This window comes from Megascapheus bottae, chromosome 3 (assembly GCF_031878675.1).
Source record: "Megascapheus bottae isolate mThoBot1 chromosome 3, mThoBot2.hap1, whole genome shotgun sequence".
Classification (NCBI taxonomy): domain Eukaryota; kingdom Metazoa; phylum Chordata; class Mammalia; order Rodentia; family Geomyidae; genus Megascapheus; species Megascapheus bottae.
In genome coordinates this window covers 45,572,942-45,598,353 of record NC_143511.1, presented here as the reverse complement: position 1 = coordinate 45,598,353, position 25,412 = coordinate 45,572,942, and the positions used below count along the sequence as shown (strand labels likewise).

Here is a 25,412-nt window from a genome sequence, read left to right as displayed (position 1 = left end):
TTTTTGTGGGTCATGAGGCTTGAACTCAACCTAGGCACTGTCCCGCAGCTCTTTAGCTCAAAGATACCACCCTACCCTTGAGCCAAGCCCCACAACCCATTTTCTAGAGGTTAATTTAGAGTCTCTGGTCCTTTTGTGCCCAGGCTGGCTTTATTCTTGATCCTCAGATCTCAGCCTCCTGAATAGCTAGGATCACAGGCATGAGCCACCATGCCCGGCACTGCCACTATTTTTAACCTGAGACCTGCCTAGTAATGGTGGTAGACTCATTTTCTTTTATTTTTAGCCTGTAATAAAGGATACATGATGATTTGGTCTAACTAAATTAACACTACAGTCCAGCTATAATCAAATAAGGATCTAAATTTTAAAATTTTTTACTCTGAATAGTCAACATCTCTTTCTCCCGGGGAGTCAATACAAACAATTCTAGGGCAAATTAATCCTTCTGTATATTTTAGGGGGAGGTAAGGATGCTCCAAAGTAAATTAGCTGACTTTAAGATTAGCATGATTACAAGGAATAGTTATGAACAAAGTCGTAAAAATTAATCAAAATAAAGGTAAAAGAAAATCAGTCTAAAGAGTGCCAATAAACAAATAAGGGAAGTTTCAGAAGGAAAAGGTTTAAAAAAATCAACAAAGCAATAACATAAAAGATTTTTCAGAAATAAAATAACTGTGTCTCTAAAATTGAAAGATAATAATTCATGCCAGACACATTACTATGAAATTTCAGTATACTTGGAACAAAGAATAGATTCTATGGCATCCTTATATAAATACTATTATTTCATCGTGTATTATATGGTAAAATTAGAAAAATATTTGCCTATGATTTCAGACTTGATGGATACTGACAAGTTTCCAGAGGATATGAGGGACAACGTTACACTGACCATCTTCTTGCTGGTCTCTGTCAGCAGCTCTGCTATACTCTGTGATATCTCTCAGAATCACTTTTCACAATAGTAAGGTCACCACCTTTCAGTGACAAAGCCAGATCCACAAGGCTTAATCAACTTTGACTAGCGGGTGTAAGTTTCTGACACCTTTCACTTGCCTGCTCAGACAGCCCTCCTATTTACTTTGCACTAAAAAGTAAGTTTATTTCCCAAATCAACAAAAATGAAAAACTTAAACTATTAGCAAAGTTCTGGCAGCATTTATTCTATAAAGTCATTATTACCAATTGCTACATCAAGTCATCCTAATAGATAAATAAATATTCTACCTTCAAATTTCATAGCCCCATGGGGCCGGGAGTTTGGCCTAGTGGTAGAGTGCTTGCCTAGCATGCACAAAGACCCGGGTTCGATTCCTTGGTACCACATACATAGAAAGAAGTCAGAAGTGGTGCTGAGGCTCAAGTGGTAGAGCTCTAGCCTTGAGAAAGTCCAAGGACAGTGCCCAGGCCCTGAGCTCAAGCCCAGGACTGGCAAAAAAAAAAAAAAAATTTCATAGCCCCAGGACAGCAGTGGTAGAGTGCTGGCCTAGTATGCATGAAGACCTGGGTTCAATTCCTCAGTACTATATACATAGAAAAAAAGCAGGAAATGGTGCTGTGGCTCAAGTGGTAGAACTCTAGCATTGTGAAAGCCCAAGGACAGTGCTCAGGCACTGAGTTCAAGCCCCTGGACTGGCAAAAAAAATTTTTTTTCATAGTTCTGAAGTTAAACATTAAAGGTATGATTTACATTTAAGATCTAAAATCTGGTCAAGTCTCTTTTGGGAAATGTTAACCAAACCTTAGAACTTTTTTGAAAACTTTATCTTTGAGAGTTTGTGACCCTAAAAATTATTAAGATATTTTGAATAAGATAATAAAAAGTAGCTAGAAACGGCAGCTCACACCTGTAATCCTAGCCACCCAGGAGGCTGAGATCTGAGGATCAAAGTTCAAAGCCAGCCCATCCACTAAAGTCCATGAGATTCTTATCTCCAATTAACTACCAGAAAACTGAAAGTGACGCTGTGGCTCAAGGGGTATGGTGGTAGCCTTCATTTGAAGAGCTCAAGGACAACACTCAGGCCCAAGGGTAGGGTGGTATCCTTGAGCTGAAGAACTCAGGGACAGCACCGAGGCCCAGAGTTCAAGCCCCACAACCAACACACACACACACACACAAAAAAAAAGATAATGAAAAGAAGAAATACATGTAGAAAATGAAATAACATCCCTCAAAACATATCATTACTTCTAAAACTACATAGGGTACGAACATTAAGTAATTCTCATTCTAGGTACAAAGACAGAAATGATGAAATTGGATGATATAGGATGGGAGAAAACAAATGTCAAAGAAACTATTAAATGACTAATAGGCTTTTATTAATTTTGTTTATTATTGTTATTTAATTTATAGCATACTCACACAGAATTTTTTTTAGATAAGGGCTCAAGTGGTAGACTTGCCTAGCTACCTAGCAGAGGCAAGAACCTGAGTTTAAACCCCAATATTACAAAAAAAATTATCTATTGATGAGGTCAGAGTCTTCAAGATCCAATCATGTTACAGTAGCATCACCAGCCAGGGACCAAACTTCTAAAACATGAGCCTTTTGGGGGATGCTTCATATCTAAGCCATAACAAGGACATTATATTAAAACATTAAACATTGCTGGAACTGCTTGTTGGAATAAGTAACTAGTACTTAGAATTATTTATTGGTGCTTACAATAATATAAAATTTCAGTAAAATTCCATGTGTCAAAACATTAATAACAATACAATGGAATTCTACGCTGCTGTCAGAAAGAACGACATCGTCCAATTTGTAAGGAAATGGAAAGACTCAGGAAAAAAAATCATATTAAGTGAAGTAAGCCAGACTCAAAGGAACATAGGCTCAACGGTTTCCCTCATTTGTCAAAATCAGTAGAAACCTTGGGCTCTCCTAGCAGAGATTTACAATAGAGCAAAACCTAGATACATGAGGCCATATAGGATGAGGCTAAATGAAAGGACCTCTAGGATACAGAGACAAGAGCCATATAAAGTGACTGTTGTTCTTAATACACATCTTTTTTTTTTTTTTGCCAGATCTGGGCTTGAGCTCAGGGCCTAAGCACTGTCCTTGGACTTTCTCAAATCTAGAGCTCTACCACTTGAGCCTCAGCTTTTTTCTATGTATGTGGTACCGAGGAATAGAACCCAGGTCTTCATGCATGCTAGGCAAGCACTCTACCACTAGGCCAAACTCCCAGCCCCCTTAATACACATCTTATTTCTCATCTCTTTTGTGGTCCCTTGGTTATCTCATAATGTTACAGTATCTTACCTTGTTATCTGATATATTGTATATGTGTTTATTTGAAATAGGATAGGGAAGGGGGTAAAACAAGATGAGAGGCGGGGGTGGGGAGAGGGAAATGGGGACCAAGACACGAGAAAGGGTGTCAGTGTTTGTGAAGTAATGCACCTTCTATCTGGTGAATATAATGTAACCCTTCTATTAATTACAATAAAAATATATGAAAAAATATATTAATAACAAAAAAACTAAACTTAAAGTGATACTAATTTTATTCTCTGTGGAAAAATTGTTTTAAATGTCTACTGAGTTGATTTTGGGAAATATGTTAAAGAATCATAAACTTCTGATAAGTCAAGACCAAAGGAACAAAAGGCACATGGTATCCTTAATATGTGGATCTTAGATCCAAACAGTACAACAATGATGACCCAGTATTTGGATACCCAAGGCTATGGACATGGTCTTGGAGATATAAATATAACTACATAGACATAAAAATCTATGATGGGCTATATAGACTATAGACATATTTTATTACATATATGAACTTGTAGCTATGACATACAAACCCTTAGCTTAATTTTAATTATGTTCTAAAGTCTATGTGCCAGTGATTGTATGTAGAGATTCCCTTCTTGAATACTGGTTTGTTAAACATGACATTTGAAATATGAAGTAAAAATCAATGCTAATAAAAATCTTTAGAAAAGAATCATAAACTTCTTAAAGCTTTGCATAGTTTTTGAGATAAAAAAAGAACTTTTGAAATGAAGATGTTTGAAAACAGTAGGTGTTCCAAAGATTCTAACTCTGTCATTTATGAGATACTGTGTCCTTATCTTCATTAAGCCTCCATTTTCACATCTATAAAATAGGGATTTTTTTTTTGTGTGGGTCATGGGGCTTGAACTCAGCCTGAGCCCAGTCTCTGAGCTCTTCAGCACAAGACTACCACCTTCCTTTGGGCCAACCCCCACTTCCCCTTCCCTTTTTCTAGAGGTTAATTGGAGATAAAAGTCTCAGGTCCTTTTGTGCCTGGGCTAGCTTTGAACCTTGATCCTCAGATCTCAGTCTCCTGAGCAGCTAGGATTACAGTATGAGGCACCACACCCACCTCCTAGAAACTATTTCTAAGAAACATTTCACCATTTCAAAGAAGTGGATAGCCTTCTCCTTAGTAAAACAGGAGGTTGGAGGAAGGTGAGAAAGGGCAGATGACTCCAGTGACACACATTCCATAGAGGGTTCCAAACATCTGAATTGAGTGTCTTTGTGTATTTAACTTTTTAAGAATTGAAAGGATGTAATTTTTGGTGTCAAGTACAAAAGCATATAATAGTTAAAATATTATGTTCCTTTTCTGACAATAACTAGACCTTATTTTCTTCCTTAACTTCTCTTTTTTTTTTTTTTTTTTTTGCCAGCTGAGGTGCTTGAACTCAAGGCGTGAGCACTGTCCTTGAACTTTTTTCTCAAGGCTAGAGCTCCACCAGATGAGCCACAGATGTGGTATGGAGGAATAGAACCCAGGCCTTTGTGCATGCTAGGCAAGCACTCTACCACTAGGCCAAATTCCTGGCCCCTTCCTTAAGAATAAGCAACTTGTTGATTGAAACAATTAGGAGTTCTTAAGTACAGTCAATCATCTATCAAAGCATCCTTCACTGCGTTTGACTCACCAGGGCTGCTGTGTCTTATCAGGGACCACTGTTTACATGCATGATGCTCTAAGGAGCTGCACTCCACTTCAGTGGCCTTGAAATTTCTTCAACTCACTAGAGGACTGGCTCTACTGAATACTTTTTAGAAACAGTTGACTAAGAAGCTGTAGAGGCTGATAGGGAACTAGTTCTTAGGAAAAAAAATCTTCTTTTCATTATCTTTGTGTGTGTGTGTGTGTGTTGGTTGTAGGGCTGAACTCTGGGCCTGGGCCCTGTCCCTGAGCTCTTCAGCTCAAGGTTACCACCCTACCTACCTCTTGAGCCATAGCCCCACTGCCAGTTTCATAGTGGTTATTGCTGAGACTCTTATTGCTAAGATCCTCAGATCTCAGTCTCCTGAGTAGCTAGAATTACAGGTGTGAGCCACTGTGCACAGCTCTAAGAAAACTTTATGAAAATACTTGCTTTTCTCTTTTGTCTTTATTTTTTTACTGTAAAGATGATGTACAGAGGAATTTTTTTTTTGCCAGTCCTGGGCTTGAGCTCAGGGCCTGAGCACTGTCCTTGGACTTTCTCAAGGCTAGAGCTCTACCACTTGAGCCTCAGCACCACTTCCAGCTTTTTTCTATGTATGTGGTACCAAGGAATCGAACCCGGGTCTTCGTGCATGCTAGGCAAGCACTTTAACCACTAGGCCAAACTCCTGGCCCCTGTACAGAGGGATTTTTAAAAAAAGTAGCTACCTCACCAGGTGCAGTGGCTCACACCTATAGTCCTAACTACTGAGGACTCATGTTTGCCATTGCTTCTACTTTTATTTCTGCAGTTTAAGAAAAATTCAAACATTATCTCCCCATATGGCCTAAAAACACTGTATTACATTAATAAATCGAATACAAATGTATTAATATATTTACAATATAGTATGTAGTTGCTTTACTGAGACTGTTTACATTACTTCAAAATCCAAAGAACATTCCAATATTCACCTGTAACAGGAAGTATACTCACGAAAGATGAAATCAGACTTTACTTCCAATCTGCCATTTATTTTGATGGAAAATATATCTAAAACTCAGTACATTCATAGTCATAAAACCTCTCACATTAATTTATAGGTTTATCAGAATATACGTACAAAGTTAGCTTTGCAAAACTCTCTTGTGCATTAAGCTTTTCTCGCTCATATGCACCTTCAACTTCTTTGAATTCATTCTTAATCATTTCCAAATCAGCAACAGCTTCTGCTTGGCTGGCCTTTTCTACTTGTAATGCTCCTTCAAGGTCTCTAATCCGTAACTACAAGATGACACAGAAATAATTTTAAAATGATAAGAAACAGTAGCTACACATTTACATTGAGTAGTTTATCAACAGCAACTTGTCATTTATACAAACATTTCATTCTTTAGCACCTACACAGAATATACAAGGAGCTCAAGAAACTAAACCTTCTAAAATTCAATACCAAATTAATAAATGGTGGGGGAAAACAAGTTGGGGGGAGGGAAATGGGGACCAAGACATGAGAAAGGGTATCAAATGTATGTGAAGTAAAGCACCTTCAATCTGATGAATATAATGTAACACTTCTATTAATTACAATAAAAATATATGAAAAAAATTAATAAATGGGCAAAAGAGGTAAATTAAGACTTCACAGAGGAAGTAGTAATAGCTAATGAGCCAGGCAAGGTGACTCACACCTGTAATCCTAGCTACTCAGGATGCTAAGATCTGAGGATCAAGGTTCAAAGCCAGCCCAGGCACAAAAGGACTTGAGATTCCTATCTGCAATTAACCTCTAGAAAATGGAAAGTGGGACTTGGCTCAAGGTAGGGTGGTACCCTTGAGCTGAAGAGCTCAAGGACAGCCACCAGGCTGAGTTTAAGGCTCATGACCCACTAAAAAAATAATAATAATATATATGTATATATATGGAAGCTGGTAGCCAAGGAGAGGGAGGAAAACAAATGAAGAGAGGAGGCAAGGGAGAGAGAATGTAGTTACAATATTCAATGCATATTCTATGAAACTAGGAAAATTGAGGGGATAAGTAGAGTTATGAGGGAATGGGGAGAATGAAGAAAAGGAGGATATTGATTCAGAAGCATTTACTCATAAAATTTTGAATTATTATATTTTGAATTAGAACCCCTTTGTACAAGGTAGTAAAAATATAATTTAAAACTGAAAATAATTAAAATTTCTTTCCATGAAAAAGGACTTTTCTAAGTCCTCATCATTCCTTCCTAACATTAATTCAAAACTTTTTCCTATGGTATGCCATGCCATATTGCACAATGTTCTCCCAAGATAACAAACACACTTAAGTAAATTTACCATGCAAGGTCAACAAATCTTTCTGAAAAGAATCAGAGACTAGATATTTCAGGTTTTGTGAGCCATAGGCTCTTGGTATTGGCAAGCAGGTGTAAGAATAAATAAATGGGCTCTAAAGAAAAAAAAAAGAGCCAGGCATGGTGTCTCAGCCTGTAATCCTAGCTACTCAGGTGGCTGAGATCTGAGGATCAAGAGTCAAAGCCCAGGGAAGCAGAGTTTGAAAAAAAAGAAAGAAAAAGAAATAGGCTTGGCTATCTTCCAATAAAAAGTTATCTACAACTATTTGAAATTAGATAGGGAAGCGGGGAAAACAAGATGAGGGGTAGGGGTAGGGGGAGGGAAATGGGGACCAAGACATGTGAAAGGGTATCAATGTATGGGAATTAATGCACCATCTATCTGGCAAATATCATGTAACCCTTCTATTAATTACAATACAAAATATATGAAAAAAAGTTATCTACAAAAATAAGCTATAAGTCAGCATTAGTACACAGGCATTAGTCAGAATGTTTGTGTCCTCACAAACATTCATTTTCTAAAACCCAGAGAAAAGGATACTTCTCTTGAATTGCCACCATTTTAATTCTCCTCCTAGACTTAATCCCTCTCTTCATTGTGCTCCCACAATATTTTAGCATTATATATTTCTATCTGTGCATTTCTATGAGATAGATATGAGAGATAACAGGTAGATAGATAAATAGATAGATAGACAGATAGATAGATAGATAGATAGATAGATAGATAGATAGATAGGCAGACAAACAATGGAGTGTGAGTTCTAAATGAAGCTCATTGACCTTTTTATCTTCAGCTCTTAACAAAGAATGGGATGTGCACTGAACAAATCAACAGGTATGGTGTTTTACATGTTTTCAAAGGAAATTCATCAGTCAGGCACCAGTGCTCATACCTTTAATCCTAACTACTTGGGAGGATAAGAAGAAGAAAATCACAGTGGGAAGCCTGTCAGAAAAGTTAGCAAGACACCTTCTCAACTACAGCTGGACGAAGTGTTTTGCACCAGTCATCCAAGCTACCTAAGAGGTTGAGACTGAGAGGACTGCAGTGCCAGGCCAATCCAGAAAGAAAATTCCACAAGTCTCCTTCTTGGTAGAAAGCAAACTAGATGTAGTGGTGCAAGTCTGTATCCTAGCACTACAGGAAGCTCATAGCAGGCAGATCCAAAATGGAAAGTAAGACCTTATCCTAAAAATAACCAGTATAAAAAGGGTTGGTTCAGGGGCCGGGAGTTTGGCCTAGTGGTTAAAGTGCTTGCCTAGCATGCATGAAGACCCGGGTTCGATTCCTCGGTACCACATACATAGAACAAAGCCAGAAGTGGTGCTGAGGCTCCAGTGGTAGAGCTCTAGCCTTGAGAAAGTCCAAGGACAGTGCTCAGGCCCTGAGCTCAAGCCCAGGCCTGGCAAAAAAAAAAAAAAAAAAAAAAAAAGGGTTGGTTCATTCATACTATGCCAGCCCAGCAGGCACAAATCGCTAGTTTAAACTCAAAAAAATGAAAGGACAAAAATAAAAGGACATTTTCATCAGGAAAGTTTACAAAGAGCCGGAAAATAAGATGGCTTGTAAACTAATATAGTTTCGATGTCGACTATCCCGGGAAGGCACTATTAACAGGTGCTATAAAGTCTTAGGAGTGGAACTTAGGTTGTTGGGGAAGAAATGTCCTTACAAAGGGTACTGTGCGTTTTTTGTCCTACCTTTCTGTTACCCTGCATCTCAGCTCATAAAGTGAAAATTTTGTCCCATCATACATTCCCACTATAATGCAGTCCCAAACAAATGAAGCTATTCCATTATGGAATGGAGCCTCCCAAACCATAAACCAACAAAATTCTTTCCTCTTTTTGGTTAATTCCCTCAGGTGTTTCCTTATAGTGACAAAAAACAGACTAATTCATGGGTCATATTCCACTCTGCCACTATAGCACAAAAGAAGCCACAGATGAAACAAAACTTTACAAAAATGGACAGTAGCTGAGACCTTCCCTGAAAGCTGTAGTGCACTAACCCTCCAACTGTTTATATATCCAACACTAACCGTATCCTAAATTAAATAGTATCATAACAGTACATTACTCATTAACATATTATTCTTAGAATGCTGTTTTTCCAGCTGTCACAACTTAAATTCATGCCCAAAATATTTTTTGCATTTTACCTGGATTATTTCAGAATTAAATTTTGATTCCAAATGTGCTGCTCTTTCTGTTTCAATATTTTCTTCTAATTTCCTCACCCTTAGATTTGTTGCCTAAAAATAAATTGAACATAAGCATTTGTATTTAAAGTAGAGATAATCACTATATTCTGATATCCCACAGTTGTAAGTTTATATTATTTAAGCTTCTGTGTGTGTGTGTGTGTGTGTGTGTGTAAATTCTAGAGCTTGAATTCAGGGCCTGGAACTGTTCCTTTTTTTCCCTCAAGGCTGACATTCTACCAATTCAGTCACACCTTCTGTTTGCTGGCTACAATGTTCTAAGCTAAAACATGCCTCAAAAAGTTAACATGGCAGGCCAAGAGCATGGCTTAGTTGTAGAGTGCTTGCCTAGCATGCACCAAGACCTGGGTTCAATTCCTTGGTACCACATATGTAGAAAAGGCTGGAAGTGGTGCTATGGCTCAAGTAGTAGACTACTAGTCTTGAGAAAGCCCAAAGACAGTGCTCAGGCCCTGAGTTTAAGCCCCAAGACTAGCATGAAAAAAAAATAAAGATTCTTAAAATTTGTCTGCCCCAGCTGGTTTCAAACCTACATTCTCAGATCTTAGCCTCCTGATTAGCTATGATTAGGATTACAGGCTTGAGCCACCAGCACCCAGTCAGAGTTCTTTATGTCTCTTGTTAGTATCTTTCTTACTCTGTCCCTCATGTACCCAACCCTGATTCTTTTCAACTTAAAGCTGAGGAGTTATTCTCTGTTTGGTTGCATTTTCAGACAGTTTCACTATGTCTAGACAAAGTCTCACTATGTATCCTTAAATTCATAATCTTCTTGTCTCAGCCTCCTGAATACTGAATATAAGGAATGCTTTGTAGAGATAAATCCATTTTCATCCTTAACATAGGTCATCTCATTTACAGTGAGAATTCTTTTTTTTTTCTTCATCTGTCCTGGGGCTTGACCTCAGGGCCTGTGTACTGTCCCTAAACTTTTTTTTGCTCAAGGATAGCACTCTACCACATGAACCACAGTGCCAATTCTGGCTTTTTCTGTTTATGAGGAATCAAACCCAGGGCTTCATGCATGCTAGGCAAGCATACTACCACTAAGCCACATTCCCAGCCCACAGTGAGAATTCTTTTAAAAGTATTAGCACTCTTTTTTTTTCTTTTTTTGGCTTTTCAACTAAGGACCTAATATAGTAGATACACTTTGTATGTATCATTCTCCCCCCCCCCCAGCCTTTTTTTTTTCTTTTTGCCAGTCCTGGAGACTGAACTCAGAGTCTAAGCACTGTCCTTGGACTTTCTTAAGGCTTGAGCTCTACCAGTTGAGCTACACCATCACTTCTAGCTTTTATCTATGTATGTGGTACTAAGAAATCAAAACCGGGTCTTCGTGCAGGCTAGGCAAGCACTCTACTGCTAGGCCAAACTCCTGGCCCCTCATTCTCCCTTTTGATTGACCCATATGTTAAAGCAAATACCAAAGAGATTGTCATTAGCTATTCCTCCCAAGTAGTAGTGGTAGTAGTAGTAGTAGTAGTAGTAGTAGTAGTAAAGAGAAAGAGAAAGACAGAGAGAGGAAGGAAGAAATTAAATCAAATACCACACACACACACACACACACACACACACACACACACACACACTATTGAATATTCATTGATTCTAAAAGTAATTCATTTCTTATAAATATATCATAATGCAAGCCGGGCGCAGTGGCTGACACCTGTAATCCTAGCTACTTAGGAAGCTGAGATCTGAGGATCATGGCTCACAGTCAGTCTGGGCTCCAAAGTCCATGTGACTCTTATCTCCAATTAATCACCAGAAAATCAGAAGCAGCACTGTGGTTCAAGGATTAGGATAGCCTTGAGTTGACGAGCTCAGGGACAGCACCCAGGCCAGAGTTCAAGTCCCACAACCGAACAAAACAAAAAAACATATATATATATAGCATTAATTAATTAAACAATTATTTATCTGGTTTCCACCCAAAAAGTCAAGAGGTTCTATTTTTCTTGCTGAGAACAAAACCAAATAGGGTGAAATAACAAGCCAAAGATCATCACATCTTTATTTTCACATTTATCTGTTTTGAATAAAATATTCAATAAAGAGCAAATTTCTTTATTGAATATTTTCAAATTTGCAAGGTGTTTGTTATTGTTGAAATAATCGACAAATAGTAAGGATCAATAACATTCTTTAAATCTTTAAACAAACTCCAAGACTGAGCTTATTTGGTGTTGATACACATAGTTAAATTAATTCCCTCCTAATAATTTTTTAATCTTCCATTCTGGTGAATTCTTACATCCAGCAGAGGGTGCTAGGATAATATCAACATGCTATTCACAAAAAAAAAAGAAACCTTAGCACAATATTTATAAGATGTTTTGTTGGAAATCTTAATAAAAAGGGCCAAAAGTATAACAGAATTCTAAATAAAATACAAAATTCCAGATATTCATATATGTAACTAGATGCAGGTTGGTTATCTTAGCTTTACTACTAAGACAAGTGCTGTACTATATGTCTTTTAACACTAGAAACAACAAACTGATTTTTTTTTGTCAGCCCTGGACCTGGGCTCTGGGCCTAAGTAAGCCTCCAATTCTACTTCAGCCGCAGAACTCAGAAATTTTCCATACCACATTTGTTACTTCCACTTCCATAAGCCTATTCCAAAAGCTTGACAAAACATGTGAAAGTCTATGTACACAATTAATGTGCTAAAAAACTGTGCAAAAACAATGACTCCTAAATCTTTCCTCCTCTGTACAGTATAGCCAGCTAAACAGAATATACATGGACTTAAAGCAAAGAAACTTTTACATCTGAAATTTAGCCTTTAATAGAATAAATAAATTAGACTAAATTTAGCCTAATTTAGACTATACCAGACAAGGACATTACACAAATACATACTGACTAGCAATTCCTAAGTGTGCTATTAAGCACCATTTCCTAAACAGCTACACAAAGTTTACCCCTGGGATGGTCAACAACTTGGGCTAATGAAATGATTAATTATATTTCAAGATTTTTATCCTCTGATAATGCCCATCACTACACACTTTCACAAATAACTAATATGGTAATAATCTACCCTCAGATATCCTTAAAAAGCATTATTATCCAATTAGTCTGACCTTTAAAAGTGGGCTCTTCCTTAAAATAAGTACTTCAATTGCTAAGTGTCACTTCTACTATAGAAAGTGTATTTCTATTGTCATTAATATAAATTCTAAATATTAATATCCTTCAGTTTTTAAAGTAGTCTCATTTGCCTTTTCATTCTACTTTTACAACAATATGGCAGAGCTTATCTTAAAAAGCCTACACAGGGGGGCTGGGAGTTTGGCCTAGTGGTAGAGTGCTTGCCTAGTATACACCAAGACCCAGGTTCAACTCCTCGGTACCACATATATAGAAAAAAGCCAGATGTGATGCTGTGGATCAAGTGGTAGAGCTCTAGTTTTGAGAAAGCCCAAGGACAGTGTTTAGGCCTTGAGGTCAAGCCCCAGGACTGGGAAAAAAAAGATGAAAAAAACCCTATACAATATAGTACATAATATTTTATACCCTATGGCTTTCTAATTTGAGGGTGTTTGTTTTTGAGTTGTTCTCTCCTACTTTTCACTTAGCTAGAACACCACAGGAGAAAAACAACTATCAGTGCCAAAATTTGTAACTCGTGGGAACTGCTGTGTAAAGGGTGTAGTCAGGAAAGCCCAACTCACTGAATTCTACCCTTACAGAAGGACCAAACAGTTCTATGTATGTTAGGTCTCATAGAGTAAATGCTACTATGTAAAAATACAAGATTATTAAAACAAATAAATGGGATCATACTTTTAATTTCAATCTCTTTGGTATTTGCTTTAACATATGGGTCAATCAAAAGGGAGAATGAGGAGCCAGGAGTTTGGCCTAGCAGTAGAGTACTTGCCTAGCCTGCACGAAGACCTGGATTCGATTTCTTAGTACCACGTACATAGATAAAAGCTAGAAGTGATGGTGTAGCTCAACTGGTAGAGCTCTAGCCTTAAGAAAGTCCAAGGACAGTGCTTAGACTCTGAGTTCAGTCTCCAGGACTGGCAAAAAGAAAAAAAAAGGCTGGGGTGGGGGGGGAAAATGATACATACAAAGTGTATCTACTATATTAGGTCCTTAGTTGAAAAGCCAAAAAAAGAAAAAAAAAAGAGTGCTAATACTTTTAAAAGAATTCTCACTGTGGGCTGGGAATGTGGCTTAGTGGTAGTATGCTTGCCTAGCATGCATGAAGCCCTGGGTTTGATTCCTCATAAACAGAAAAAGCCAGAATTGGCACTGTGGTTCATGTGGTAGAGTGCTATCCTTGAGCAAAAAAAAGTTTAGGGACAGTACACAGGCCCTGAGGTCAAGCCCCAGGACAGATGAAGAAAAAAAAAAAAAGAATTCTCACTGTAAATGAGATGACCTATGTTAAGGATGAAAACAGATTTATCTCTACAAAGCATTCCTTATATTCTATTGTTGCGAGTTAAAATTCATTTTGTAAATGTTTAATTAATGGCCAAATCCTACTTGTTTTCCATAATTTTCTAGGTTATCTTACCTAAACTGACTGGCTTAAAGCAATCTTTACTCTAAATTCCCAGGAATTTCACTGAACATACAAATATATAGAGGCCTGTCCAATCATGTTGACCATGGTTAACAGTGCGGATTTGAGAATAGGAAACAAACTTAGCCACTGAGGATGACAATGACCCAAAGCTTTAACAGTTCCCTAATGAATTTATGAAAGTAATGCAGTCATGAGAAGAATTAAGAAGACATCAATTTCCTTACTGAGCAAAGAATAAATAATAAAGTGATTACTCATCTTATAAGATAATTTAATGGAAAAAGTCCTGGTACTTTTAGGTATAATAAAAGAAACATTCAACAAATTATTAAATGAATTTCCAATATCAAAATCTACTGTGAACATAAAATTATATATTTAAGTGTATAATATTTATAAGTATGATCATGTAATTCTACTTAACAGTAATCAACAAAAATGGGCATTTTAAAATGCTTCCTACAATACACAAAAAGCCAAATTATACAATGTTGTCTTTACAAACAATTATGGTAAGTAAAATGCATTTTCTCTTTTCCTTTTTCACTTGGTTAGAGTATACATCTATATATTAATGCTATCGATAAACTGGGGCCACTGACTTGAGCCTGTAATCCTAGTTATTCAGGAGGCTGAGATCTAAGGATCGAGGTTCAAAGCTAGCCCAGGCAGGAAGCCTGAAACTCTTATCTCTAATTAACCAACAAAAAGCCAGAAGTGGAACTATAGTTCTAGAGTGCTAGCCTTGAGCACAAAACCTCAGGAACAGTGCCCAAATCTGGAATTCAAGACCAGGATCAACACACATACACATACACACACACACACACACACACACACACACACACACACGCACGCACACACAAGCAGCTATAGATATGATCAACATAATTTATTTGCACATATAAGAATAGATTGTGGAGTTTGGCCTAGTGGTAGAGTGCTTGCCTAGCATGCACAAAGTCCCGGGTTCGATTCCTCGGTACCACATACATAGCAAAAAGCCGGAAGTGGTGCTGAGGCTCACGTGGTAGAGTGCTAGCCTTGAGAAAGTCCAAGGACAGTGCTCAGGCCCTGAGCCCAAGTCCAGGACTGGCAAAAAAAAAAAGAATAGATTATGATTGTTGTTCTTAGAGTACTATGTAAAGCTATTTCTTTTGTCTTTTTTTTCCCCTTATGGTTTATGTCATGTTGTTACTGTATCTGACTTTGGATCTACTATATTGTATATACGTTAATCTGTTTATTTGAAATAGGGAAGGGAAGGGAAAAAAATGAGATGATTGTGGGGGAAGTGAGAGAAAAACATGGGAAGGAGTATCAATGTTTAAGAAGTAATATATACCCACTATCTGATGAATGTAACTATAACCCCTCTATGTATCACCCCAACAAAAAAAATACAATTTAAAAATAGAAATCTGGGGGCCGGGAGTTTGGCCTAGTGGTAGAGTGCTTGCCTAGCATGCATGAAGACCCGGGTTCGATTCCTTGGTACCACGTACTTGGAAAAAGCCAGAAGTGCTTCTGAGGCTCAAGTGGTAGAGTTCTAGCCTTGAGAAAAATCCAAGGACAGTCCTCAGGCCCTGAGCTTAAGCCCAGGACTGGCAAAAAAAAATAGAAATCTTTTGAAACTGCACTAAAATGGGGAGAGAGTAAGAGACACTGATGGGAAGAATTTGATAGGGATACACTGTATACACATATGGAAATGACATGAAACTCTTTTGTACAACTAACTGTGTGCTAAAAAAAAAAGCAACTGAAAAAATACTTCCTGTCCTTATTTATTTACTGTAATGTAGCATATGACTGACAGAAGCAATTCAGAACTGATTTGCAAAGACTGTCTTTTCCCACTATAATCTTCAAGAGCCTCCTCAGTTCTCTGAGAATTAGGTTTGCATCTTCTCTTTTCTCTTTTCTTATTGTGTTAAGTTTATTTCCCTTGATAACAAACTCCACTACTTGTAGAGAGGTTTATAAAAAAAAAAACATAGATATTTCTTTTTCTAGTTTACTTTTCCCTTGATCCTGTAGTATCCAGCACCACATATATAAAATTGGACTGGGAGTTTGGTTTTTTTTTCTTTTTTTTTAATCTAAGAAGCCATTGATCCATGCTACTATTACTATACCACACATTGGTATATAACTTACCAGATTTCAATTTTTTTGCCAGGCATGGGGCTTGAACTCAGAGTTTAAACACTGTACTTGGGCTTTCTCAAGACTAGCACTCTATCACTTGAACCGCAGCACCACTTCCAGCTTTTTCTAAGTATATGGCATGGAGGAATCAAACCTGGGTCTGCGTGCATACTAGGTAAGCATTCCCAGGCCCAGATTTTAAATTTTTTTTTTTTTTGCCAGTCCTGGGCTTGGGCTTGGGGCTTGAGCACTGTCCTTGGACTTTCTCAAGGCTAGAACTCTACCACTTGAGCCTCAGCACCACTTCTGGCTTTTTGCTATGTATGTGGGGACCGAGGAATCGAACCTGGGTCTTCCTGCATGCTAGGCAAGCACTTTACCACTAGGCCAAAGTCCCGGCCCCCCAGATATTAAATTTTTTTATTGTAATTAGTAAAAGGGTTACATGATATTTGCCAGATAGAAGGTGCATTAATTCACATACATTGATACCCTTTCACATGTCTTGGTACCCGTTTCCCTCCCCCCCCACACCCTCCACCCGTCTTGGTTTTCCCCCCTTCCCTATCAAATTTCAAATATCCAAATACAAATAAATTCAATATATCAGATAACAAAGTGAGATACTATACCAATATGAGATAACCAAGGGACAGCAAAGGAGATGAGAGACAACATAGTACATTAAGGACAACAATCATTCATTATATGGCTTTTGTTTCACTATCCTGGAGGTCCTTAAATATACATATATATGAAGATTTATTTGGCCCAGGAACATAATCACCTTTTGTGAAATAAATTGTTTTTTAAAAAGCTTCTTTAGGGCTGGGAGTTTGGCCTAGTGGTAGAGTGATTGCCTAGCATGCACGAAGACCCAGGTTCAATTCCTCAGTACCACATACATAGAAAAAAGCCGGAAGTGGTGCTGAGGCTCAAGTGGTAGAGCTCTAGCCTTGAGAAAGTCCAAGGACAGTGCTCAGGCCCTGAGCTCAAGCTCAGGACTGGCAAAAAAAAGAAAAAAAAGCTTCTTTAAAATTTAAGTCATGGGGGGTGTGGGGGGAGGATAATGGGTACCAAGACATGTGAAAGGGTATCAATGTATGTGAATTAATGCACCTTCTATCTGGCAAATATCATGTAATCCTTTTATTAATTACAATAAAAAATTTTAAAAAATAAAATAAAATAAAATTTAAGTCATTTATTAGGTTAAAAGTCCATTATATAGTTGTTTGAGTTCAATATTTCTGGTATTTAAAATGTATCCTATTAAAAATTTTAACAATTTTCTTTTTTATTACTTTTTATTATTTTCACGTGATTTTATTGTTATTAAAAGGAGATTTACAGAGAGGTTACAGTTACATAAGTCACTTCTTCCCCTGCTCTTTCCCAGAGAGTAATTTCTTTTAAATGCTACTTACAATTACTTAAATCACTGGATTTACTGTTAATTAATGTCTCCAAAACTGAATGTAAAACTAGCATAATGTATGTTTTAGAAAGTTAACTTCATCATTTTTTCACTATATGCCCAAACAGATTAACACAAAACATATCTATATAAGTATAGGGCAAAATATTTAAAGATAACTAAGTATAAAGAATCATAGATGAACCAGAAAATTATATCTGCCACTTCCTTAAAAGAAAATAAAGGGCTGGGACAGTGGCTTAGTGGTACATGCTTGCCTCGCATGCATGAAGACCTGGGTTTGATTCCTCAGTACCACATGGCTGGAAGTGGCACTATGGTTCAAGTGGTAGAGAGCTAGCCTTGAGCACAAAGAATCTCAGGGACAGTGCCCAGGCCTTGAGTTCAAGCCCCAGGACTAGCAAGAACAGAGAAAGAAGAAAGAGAGGGGGGAGAGACAGACAGACAGAGGGAGAGAGAGACAGAAAGACATAGAGAAAAAAACAGACTACCTGAACTATCTTATTAATATTGAGCTCCAAAACAAAAATATTATACTATGAAAAGTATTTACTAAATAACCAAGAAAAGCAATAGAAATAAAACTAAGGCCAGAAGTTTGGCCTAATGTTAGAGTGCTTGTCTACCATACACAAAGACCTGGGTTTGAATCCTCAGTACCACATACATAGAATAAAGCCGAAGTGGTACTGTGGCTCAAGTGGTAGGGCTACAGCCGTGAGAAAACCCAAGACTGCTCAGGCACTGAGTTCAAGCCCCAGGACAAAAAAAAGTAAAACTACCTAAAATAATTAGATATTTATAATTTATTATTCAATCATAACAAAAATGGCATCATCATAACTGCTACAGCATGAAAGAGCCATGCAATTATCATGCTAAGTGAAAAAGTCAGTCTCAAAATACCTCCTATTAGAAACGCTGGAACTCATAAGCACAGGCAGAAACTTTCTGAACAGAGTCCCAGGGTCAAAATAAATTGGAGAAAGACTCAACAAATGGGAATACCAGATAAAGACATAGCTACTAAAACAGAAAGACAGCCAACCAACTGGGAAAAGATTTATATCAACAATGCATCAGACAATGCTTAATAACCAATATCTACAGGGAACTTAAGAAACTAATCCCCCACCCCCAAACCCAGCAAACCAATTACTAAATGAGCAAGAGAACTAAAGGGAACCTATTAAAAGAAGAGGTTAAAATGGCAAAGAAACATATGAGAAAATGCTTATCGTCCATGGTCATAAAGGAAATGCAAATAAAAACAATCCTAAGATACCACCTTACCCCAATCAGAATGGCCAATATTGTAAATTCAGACAACAAATGCTGGGGGGAGGGGGCCGAGAAAGAGGAACCCTAGTGCACTGCTGGTGGGAATGTAAACTAGTTCAGCCACTTTGGAAGGCAGTTTGGAGGTTCCTCAAAAAACTAAAAATAGACCTTCTCTATGACCCAGCCACACCACTCCTAGGCATCTACCCTGATCATCACAACCCAGGATATGATAAGGACACCTGCACAGCCATGTTTACCACTGCACTATTCACAATAGCCAAGCGATGGAAACAACCCAGATGCCCTACTGCAGATGAATGGACACAAAAAAAATGTGGACATATATACAATGGAATTCTACATAGCCACTAGACAAGATAAAATAATGGCATTCACTGTGAAGTGGATGAAACTAGAACAAATCATGTTGAATGAGATAAGCCAAGACCAAAGGAACAAAAGACACATGGTCTCCTTGATATGTGGATGGATATTAGATCCAAACAACACAAGAGCGATGACTCAATATTCATTGACATGAACTTAGAGAGATAAATATATCTATATAGACATATAAGTCTATGATGGGATATATTCTATAGACATGTTGATATATAGATCAATATGTATCTATGACATAAAAAGACTCAGCTTAATTTTAATTATGTTCTTAAATTTATGTGCCATTGATTGCATACAGAGATTCCCTTCTTGAATACTTGTTATGCATGACATTTAAAATATGATGTAAAAAAATCAGTGTTAAGCTGGGCACAGTGGCTCACGCCTGTAATCCTAACTACTCAGGAGGCTGAGATCTGAGGATTGAAGTTCAAAGCCAGCCCAGCCACTATAAAAGTCTAGGAGACTCTTATATCCAATTAACCACCAGAAAACTGGAAGTGATGCTGTGGCTCAAGGGGTATGGTGGTAGCCCTGACCTGAAGAGCTCCGAAACAATGCATAGGCCCAGAGTTCAAGTCCCACGACCAGTAACAACAACACAAAAAAATCAGTGTTAACAAAATCTTAACAAAAAAAAGACCTCCTATTAATAGGACAATGATGCTTAATGATAAGAGATATTTTAATGGAATAGTGAAAACTTTCTAAACTTGATAGGGATGAAGTTATATCATGTTCTGAGTATACTAAAGGTCAATGAGTTATACATTCCAAATAGTCAAATTGATGGTATGTAAATTAAATCTCAATAATTTTCAGCAGTCAATAGTAAAAGTCAAACCTACATATATCTACTATAATAAGAAGTCAAGGGGCCAGGAGTTTGGTCTAGTGGTAGAGTGCTTGCCTAGCATGCCTGAAGACCAGGGTTTGATTCCTCAGTACCACATATACAGAAAAAAGCCAGAAGTAGTATTGTGGCTCAAGAGGTAGAGCTCTAGCCTTGAGAAAGCCCAAAGACAGTGCTCAGCCCCTGATCCTAAGCCCAGAACTGGCCAAAAAAAGAAGTCAAATAACTATCTCTCTCAAACTCACACAAACTAGAAATTATTTAGAAGATAAATTTCAATCAGATGAGACTAGACATAGAAATGCAAAGCAAAGACAGTGATAAAGGAAAACCAAAAGTAGAGGAATGTGCATAAAATCAGCTAAGTGCCAGTGGCTCACACTGTAATCCTAGCTACCCAGGAGGCTGCGACCAGGGATAAAGTTTCAAAGCAAGCCTGGGCAGAAAAGTTTGTGAGACTTTTATCTCCAACTAAGCACTAATAAAACAAAAGTGAAGCTGAGACTCAAATGGTAGAGTACCAGCTATGATTGAAAAAGATGAGAGAATGCAACTAGGCCATTAGTTCAAGTTTTAGTACTAGCACAAAAATAAATAAATAAAACAATAATAACCAGGCACCATTTCCTTCTTCTACCTTTTAGCAACCAAGCCAAAAATAAGATCACTCTTTACAAAAAAATAAAGAAACTAAAACAAAAATACATATATATTTTATTTTTAATTTTTCAAAGGAAATATTATAATGTTTCCTTAAACACAATATTCATGTATGTATGAGTATTGTATATATGTTATATTGTATATATGTATGTATACATATATGTATATGTCTATATGTATGCATGTGTGTGAGTGTGTATGTTTACATGCATATGTATATGTGTGCACATGTATATATCTAAGAGCCTGATTTATATTTGACATAGCTAAAACCTGACTCCTTTTAAACCTACTCCACCTATACTGATTACCAATTCTGTTAATAAGAATGCCATTTTGCCATTTCTTTTTTTTTTTCCAATCCTAGGGCTTGAACTCAGGGCCTAGGTACTGTCCTTGACCTTTCTCAAGGCTAATGCTCTACCACTTGAGCCACAGCACCACTTCAGGGCTTTTTCTGTGTATGTGGAATAAGGAATCAAACTCAGGGCTTTGTGCATGGTAGGTAAGCACTCTACCATTAGGCCACACTCCCAGCCCATACTTTTACTTTTATTTGTTAGCTTTTCCTCCCTCTACCCCCTCCCAAGCTGTAAAGTTCATTTCCAACATATTGTCTTATGAATATCACTGTTACATTGGTTTACCCTTTGTCCTTTGTCTCATCATCTTGTTTTTCCCCTTCCTTTCCCTAATTCAAATAAACAAATAAATGTATATACCATTCACCAGGTACCAAAGTCAGATACAGCAACAACATAGCCCAATGTTCTTTTCTTGTCTAAAGTCTTATTTAAAATCTTTCTACAAACCCAGCAAATACAAATGATTCAAACTATAAAAATAGAATTTAAAATTATTATTGTTTAACCACTGGGTATACCAAATCTTTACCTGTGTTGCATCTTCAGTCTTATAATTACTCTCAAGTTTCCTAAATATTCTATGAGAATTGTTAAAAGTGAAATTTTTGTCCAGCACTAGTGGCTCACACCTGTAATCCTAGAGGCTAAGATCTGAAGATCGTGGTTCAAAGCCAGCCCAGGCAGGAGTCTTTGAAACTCCTATCTCCAATTAATCACAGAAAAAGCCAGAACTGTAGCTGTGACTCAAGTGGTAGTGTTAGTCATAAGCAAAAAGAGCTCAAGGATAGCACCCAAGCCCAGAGTTCAAGCCTTAGGACCAGAGAGGAAAAGAGAAAGAGATAGAGAGAGAGAGAGAGAGAGAGAGAGAGAGAGAGAGAGAGAGAGAGAGAGAGAGAGAGAGAGAGAGAGAGAGAGAGAGAGAGAGAGGGAGAGGAAGGAAGGAAGGAAGGAAGGAAGGAAGGAAGGAAGGAAGGAAGGAAGGAAGGAAGGAAGGAAGGAAGGAAGGAAGGAGAGAGAGAGAGAGGGAGAGAGAGGGAGAGAGAGGGAGAGAGAGAGAAAGAGAGAAAGAGAGAGAGAGAGAGAGAGAGAGAGAGAGAGAGAGAGAGAGAGAGAGAGAGAGAGAGAGAGATTTTTAGCCAGGCATCAGTGGCTCATGCCTGTAATCCCAGATGCCTTAGGAAGCTGACATTAAGAAGACCACAAGCAGCTGGGATAGAAGGCCAGCCCAAAACATTTCAAAAATGTTTGAAAGACCTCTTCACAACTGAGAGCTGGGCACAGTGGTGGACATCTATCATCCCAGCTATGCTGAGAAACCTGAAGCAAGCAGATCATAGCCAGGAAAGGAAGCAAGGCTGTATGCCAAAAATAACCAGCTCAAAAGAAGACTGGCTGGAGGTATAGCTCAACAATAGAGCATCTAGCCTAGCAAGTATGAGGTCCTGAATTCATACTCAAATATACTCCTCCCCCAAAAAATTTTTTAATCAGGCACAAAATTTAAAATGCTTTGTTAAAATTCTAAACTTTTCCTGGGCCCGGACCTTAGCCTAATGTAGAGTGCTCACCTAGCATGCACAAAGCCCTGGGTTCTATTCCTCAGTACCACATACTCAGAAAAAGCCAGAAGTGGTGCTATGGCTACAGTGGCAGAGTGCTAGCCTTGAGCAAAAAGTGTCCAAGGACAGTGCCCAGGTCCTGAGTTCAAGCCCCAAGACTGGCAAAAAAAATTACTAAAGCTTTCCCCACCCCACTCCCCCAAAAAAGCCAAGTAGCTGCGAGTGTGGCCTAGTGATAGAGTGCTTGCCTAGCATGCACGAAGCCCTGAGTTCAATTCTTTGGTATCACATACACAGAAAAAGCTGGAGGTGGTACTATAGTTTAAGTGATAGAATGCTAACCTTGAGAAAGGTCAGGAACAGTGCCCAGGCCCTGAGTTCAAGCCCCAGGACTGGCAAAAATAAAAGCCAAATGTTTTAAATGTTTCCCAAAATTACTTTTATATTGTTCTCTAGTGTAAAATTTTCTCTAGGCTTAAGTCACTACTTGATAAGCATACGTATGTTTAAAAAATAACCATAAAACTACCTCAAATTCTTTTCTGAGACGTTCTTCTCGCTGAGTGCTAAACTCAAGTTCACTTGCTTGTCGCTGTAAAAGGTCAGAGCAATCTGTATGTTCTGCTTCTAACTGTTCTACTTTCTTCTGCATAGTTTGTACAGCACAATCTTGTTCCTGGAAAATAATTCATTTTTGCATCAATAAAGTTTATTAATAGCCATCAATGATTAAAAGTTACTCTACGGGACTGGGAGTTTGACCTAGTGGTAGAGTACTTGCCAAGCATGCACAATAACCCAGGTTTGATTCCTCAGTACCACATACATAGAAAAAGCCAGAAGTGGTGCTATGGCTCAAGTGGCAGAGTGTTAGCTTTGAGGAAAAAGCCCAAGGACATAGTACTCAGGCCCTGAGTTAAAGCCCCAGGACTGGCAAAAAAAAAAAAAAAAAGTTACTCTATGTTAACTAAACCTGTGATCAACTGCAATAGGCTAATTTTAAATGGGCAAAAAAACACTACAGGAATTATAATTTAATATATGGCATACCAGTATATTACACATTATATTACATTACTTTAATTGACCTCTATGGGTATTTACAAAAACTATTATTCAATTGTTACATAAAATGTTTTCTCCTCTCACTAAAATTTTATAGTATTTAGTACTGCAATGTATACAGTCCTTCTGTGTAACATGGAATGATTAGCTTGAATGACTAATAATGACCCAGGAGAGATATTTATGTGAGATAATGGTACTTAAATTATATGCTTATAGCTATTAAAACTGTATCCACTAGATGGCTGTGTTTCATTTCCTGTGTTTCAATATCCAATAAGTCTTCAAATCTTTGTTGTATTATTGAAAGAAAAATAACTGAAAGTTTTCTTCTGTTTACATCTAGATACTCTGCATTAACTAAATCACAGATATTTTCTGCATTAACTAAATCTAGAATAAACATTCTTACTTCAAGTCTACACAAGAACCCTTTTTCACACCAGTACACTTTTATTCATGGACATACACATATTTATTTTATATATGCTTTAAAGACTTCCTAGCCAATCAGAAGGTATCAGAATCTGGGAAAATAATTCTCAAATATAATTCTCTTATCAAACACTTTTGCACATAGGAGTACTTTTTTTTTTTTTTTTGCCAGTCCTGGGCTTGAGCTCAGGGTCTGAGTCCTGTCCTTGGATTTTCTCAAGGCTAGAGCTCTACCACTTGAGCCTCAGCACCACTTCCGGCTTTTTGCTATGTATGTGGTACCAAGGAATCGAACCCGGGTCTTCGTGCATGCCAGGCAAGCACTTTAACCACTAGGCCAAACTCCCGGCCAGGAGTACTTTTTTAAAGTAGTATATAAAACACCACTATTTTACATCTACTATCTACTATCTGTTTCAAACAACTAATAGCATTAGTATTAATTCAAAGTCACTTTAAATTATATACCCTGTTAATTTATAAATGTATAATCTCTTATTTTCAATTATTCAATTAAATTTTGTAAATATACAGTAACTTACCAGGTTAATAACAAAGTAAATCAAACAATGAATTTTAAAGAACTAAAAAGAAAAATCTATACCCAAGAGATGCTTATATCCTTATTGGTAACTACCTACTTCATATAATATTTATTAAACAACGCCTAAAAAAATATTCCAGATGGTCTAGAAATGTAGCTCAGTGATAGAGCATTTGTCTGACATGTATGGGACCCTGGATTGAAATCCCAAAATTATTTTAAAAAATACATCATTTCAGAAGTCTCATAAAATTTACTGAGAACTGGGTAGTAGTGTCTGGTATCCATAATCCTTGCAGCTCAGGAAGCTGGCATCTGAGGATCAAAGTCAGCCTAGGCAAAAAAAAAAGTCCAAGAGACTCTTATCTCCATGTAACCACTAAAAAAAGCCAGAAATGGAGCTGTGTGACTCAAGTGGTAGAGTTCTAGCCTTTTGTTGAAAAAAAAAAAAAAGGCCCACAGGGCCAAGCACCATACCTGTAATCCTAGCTACTCTAGAGACTAAAACCTGAGGATTGCCATTTGAAGCCACCCCGGGCAACACAGTCCATGAGAATCTTTTTTTTTTTTTTTTTTTTTTTTTGGT

General features: G+C 37.5%; 1 protein-coding gene across 1 annotated transcript in view; it reads right to left on the bottom strand.

Moving 5' to 3' along the window:
- Positions 1-25,412, bottom strand: part of Ccdc171 (coiled-coil domain containing 171) — a 304,559-nt gene that overhangs the window by 234,282 nt on the left and 44,865 nt on the right. The window contains exons 7-9 of the mRNA XM_090330023.1: positions 23,312-23,458; positions 9,447-9,539; positions 6,057-6,217 (exon numbers count right to left, since the gene is read on the bottom strand). Of these exons, the coding sequence (XP_090186149.1) occupies positions 6,057-6,217; positions 9,447-9,539; positions 23,312-23,458 (401 nt within the window). The remainder of the gene's footprint in view (positions 1-6,056; positions 6,218-9,446; positions 9,540-23,311; positions 23,459-25,412) is intronic.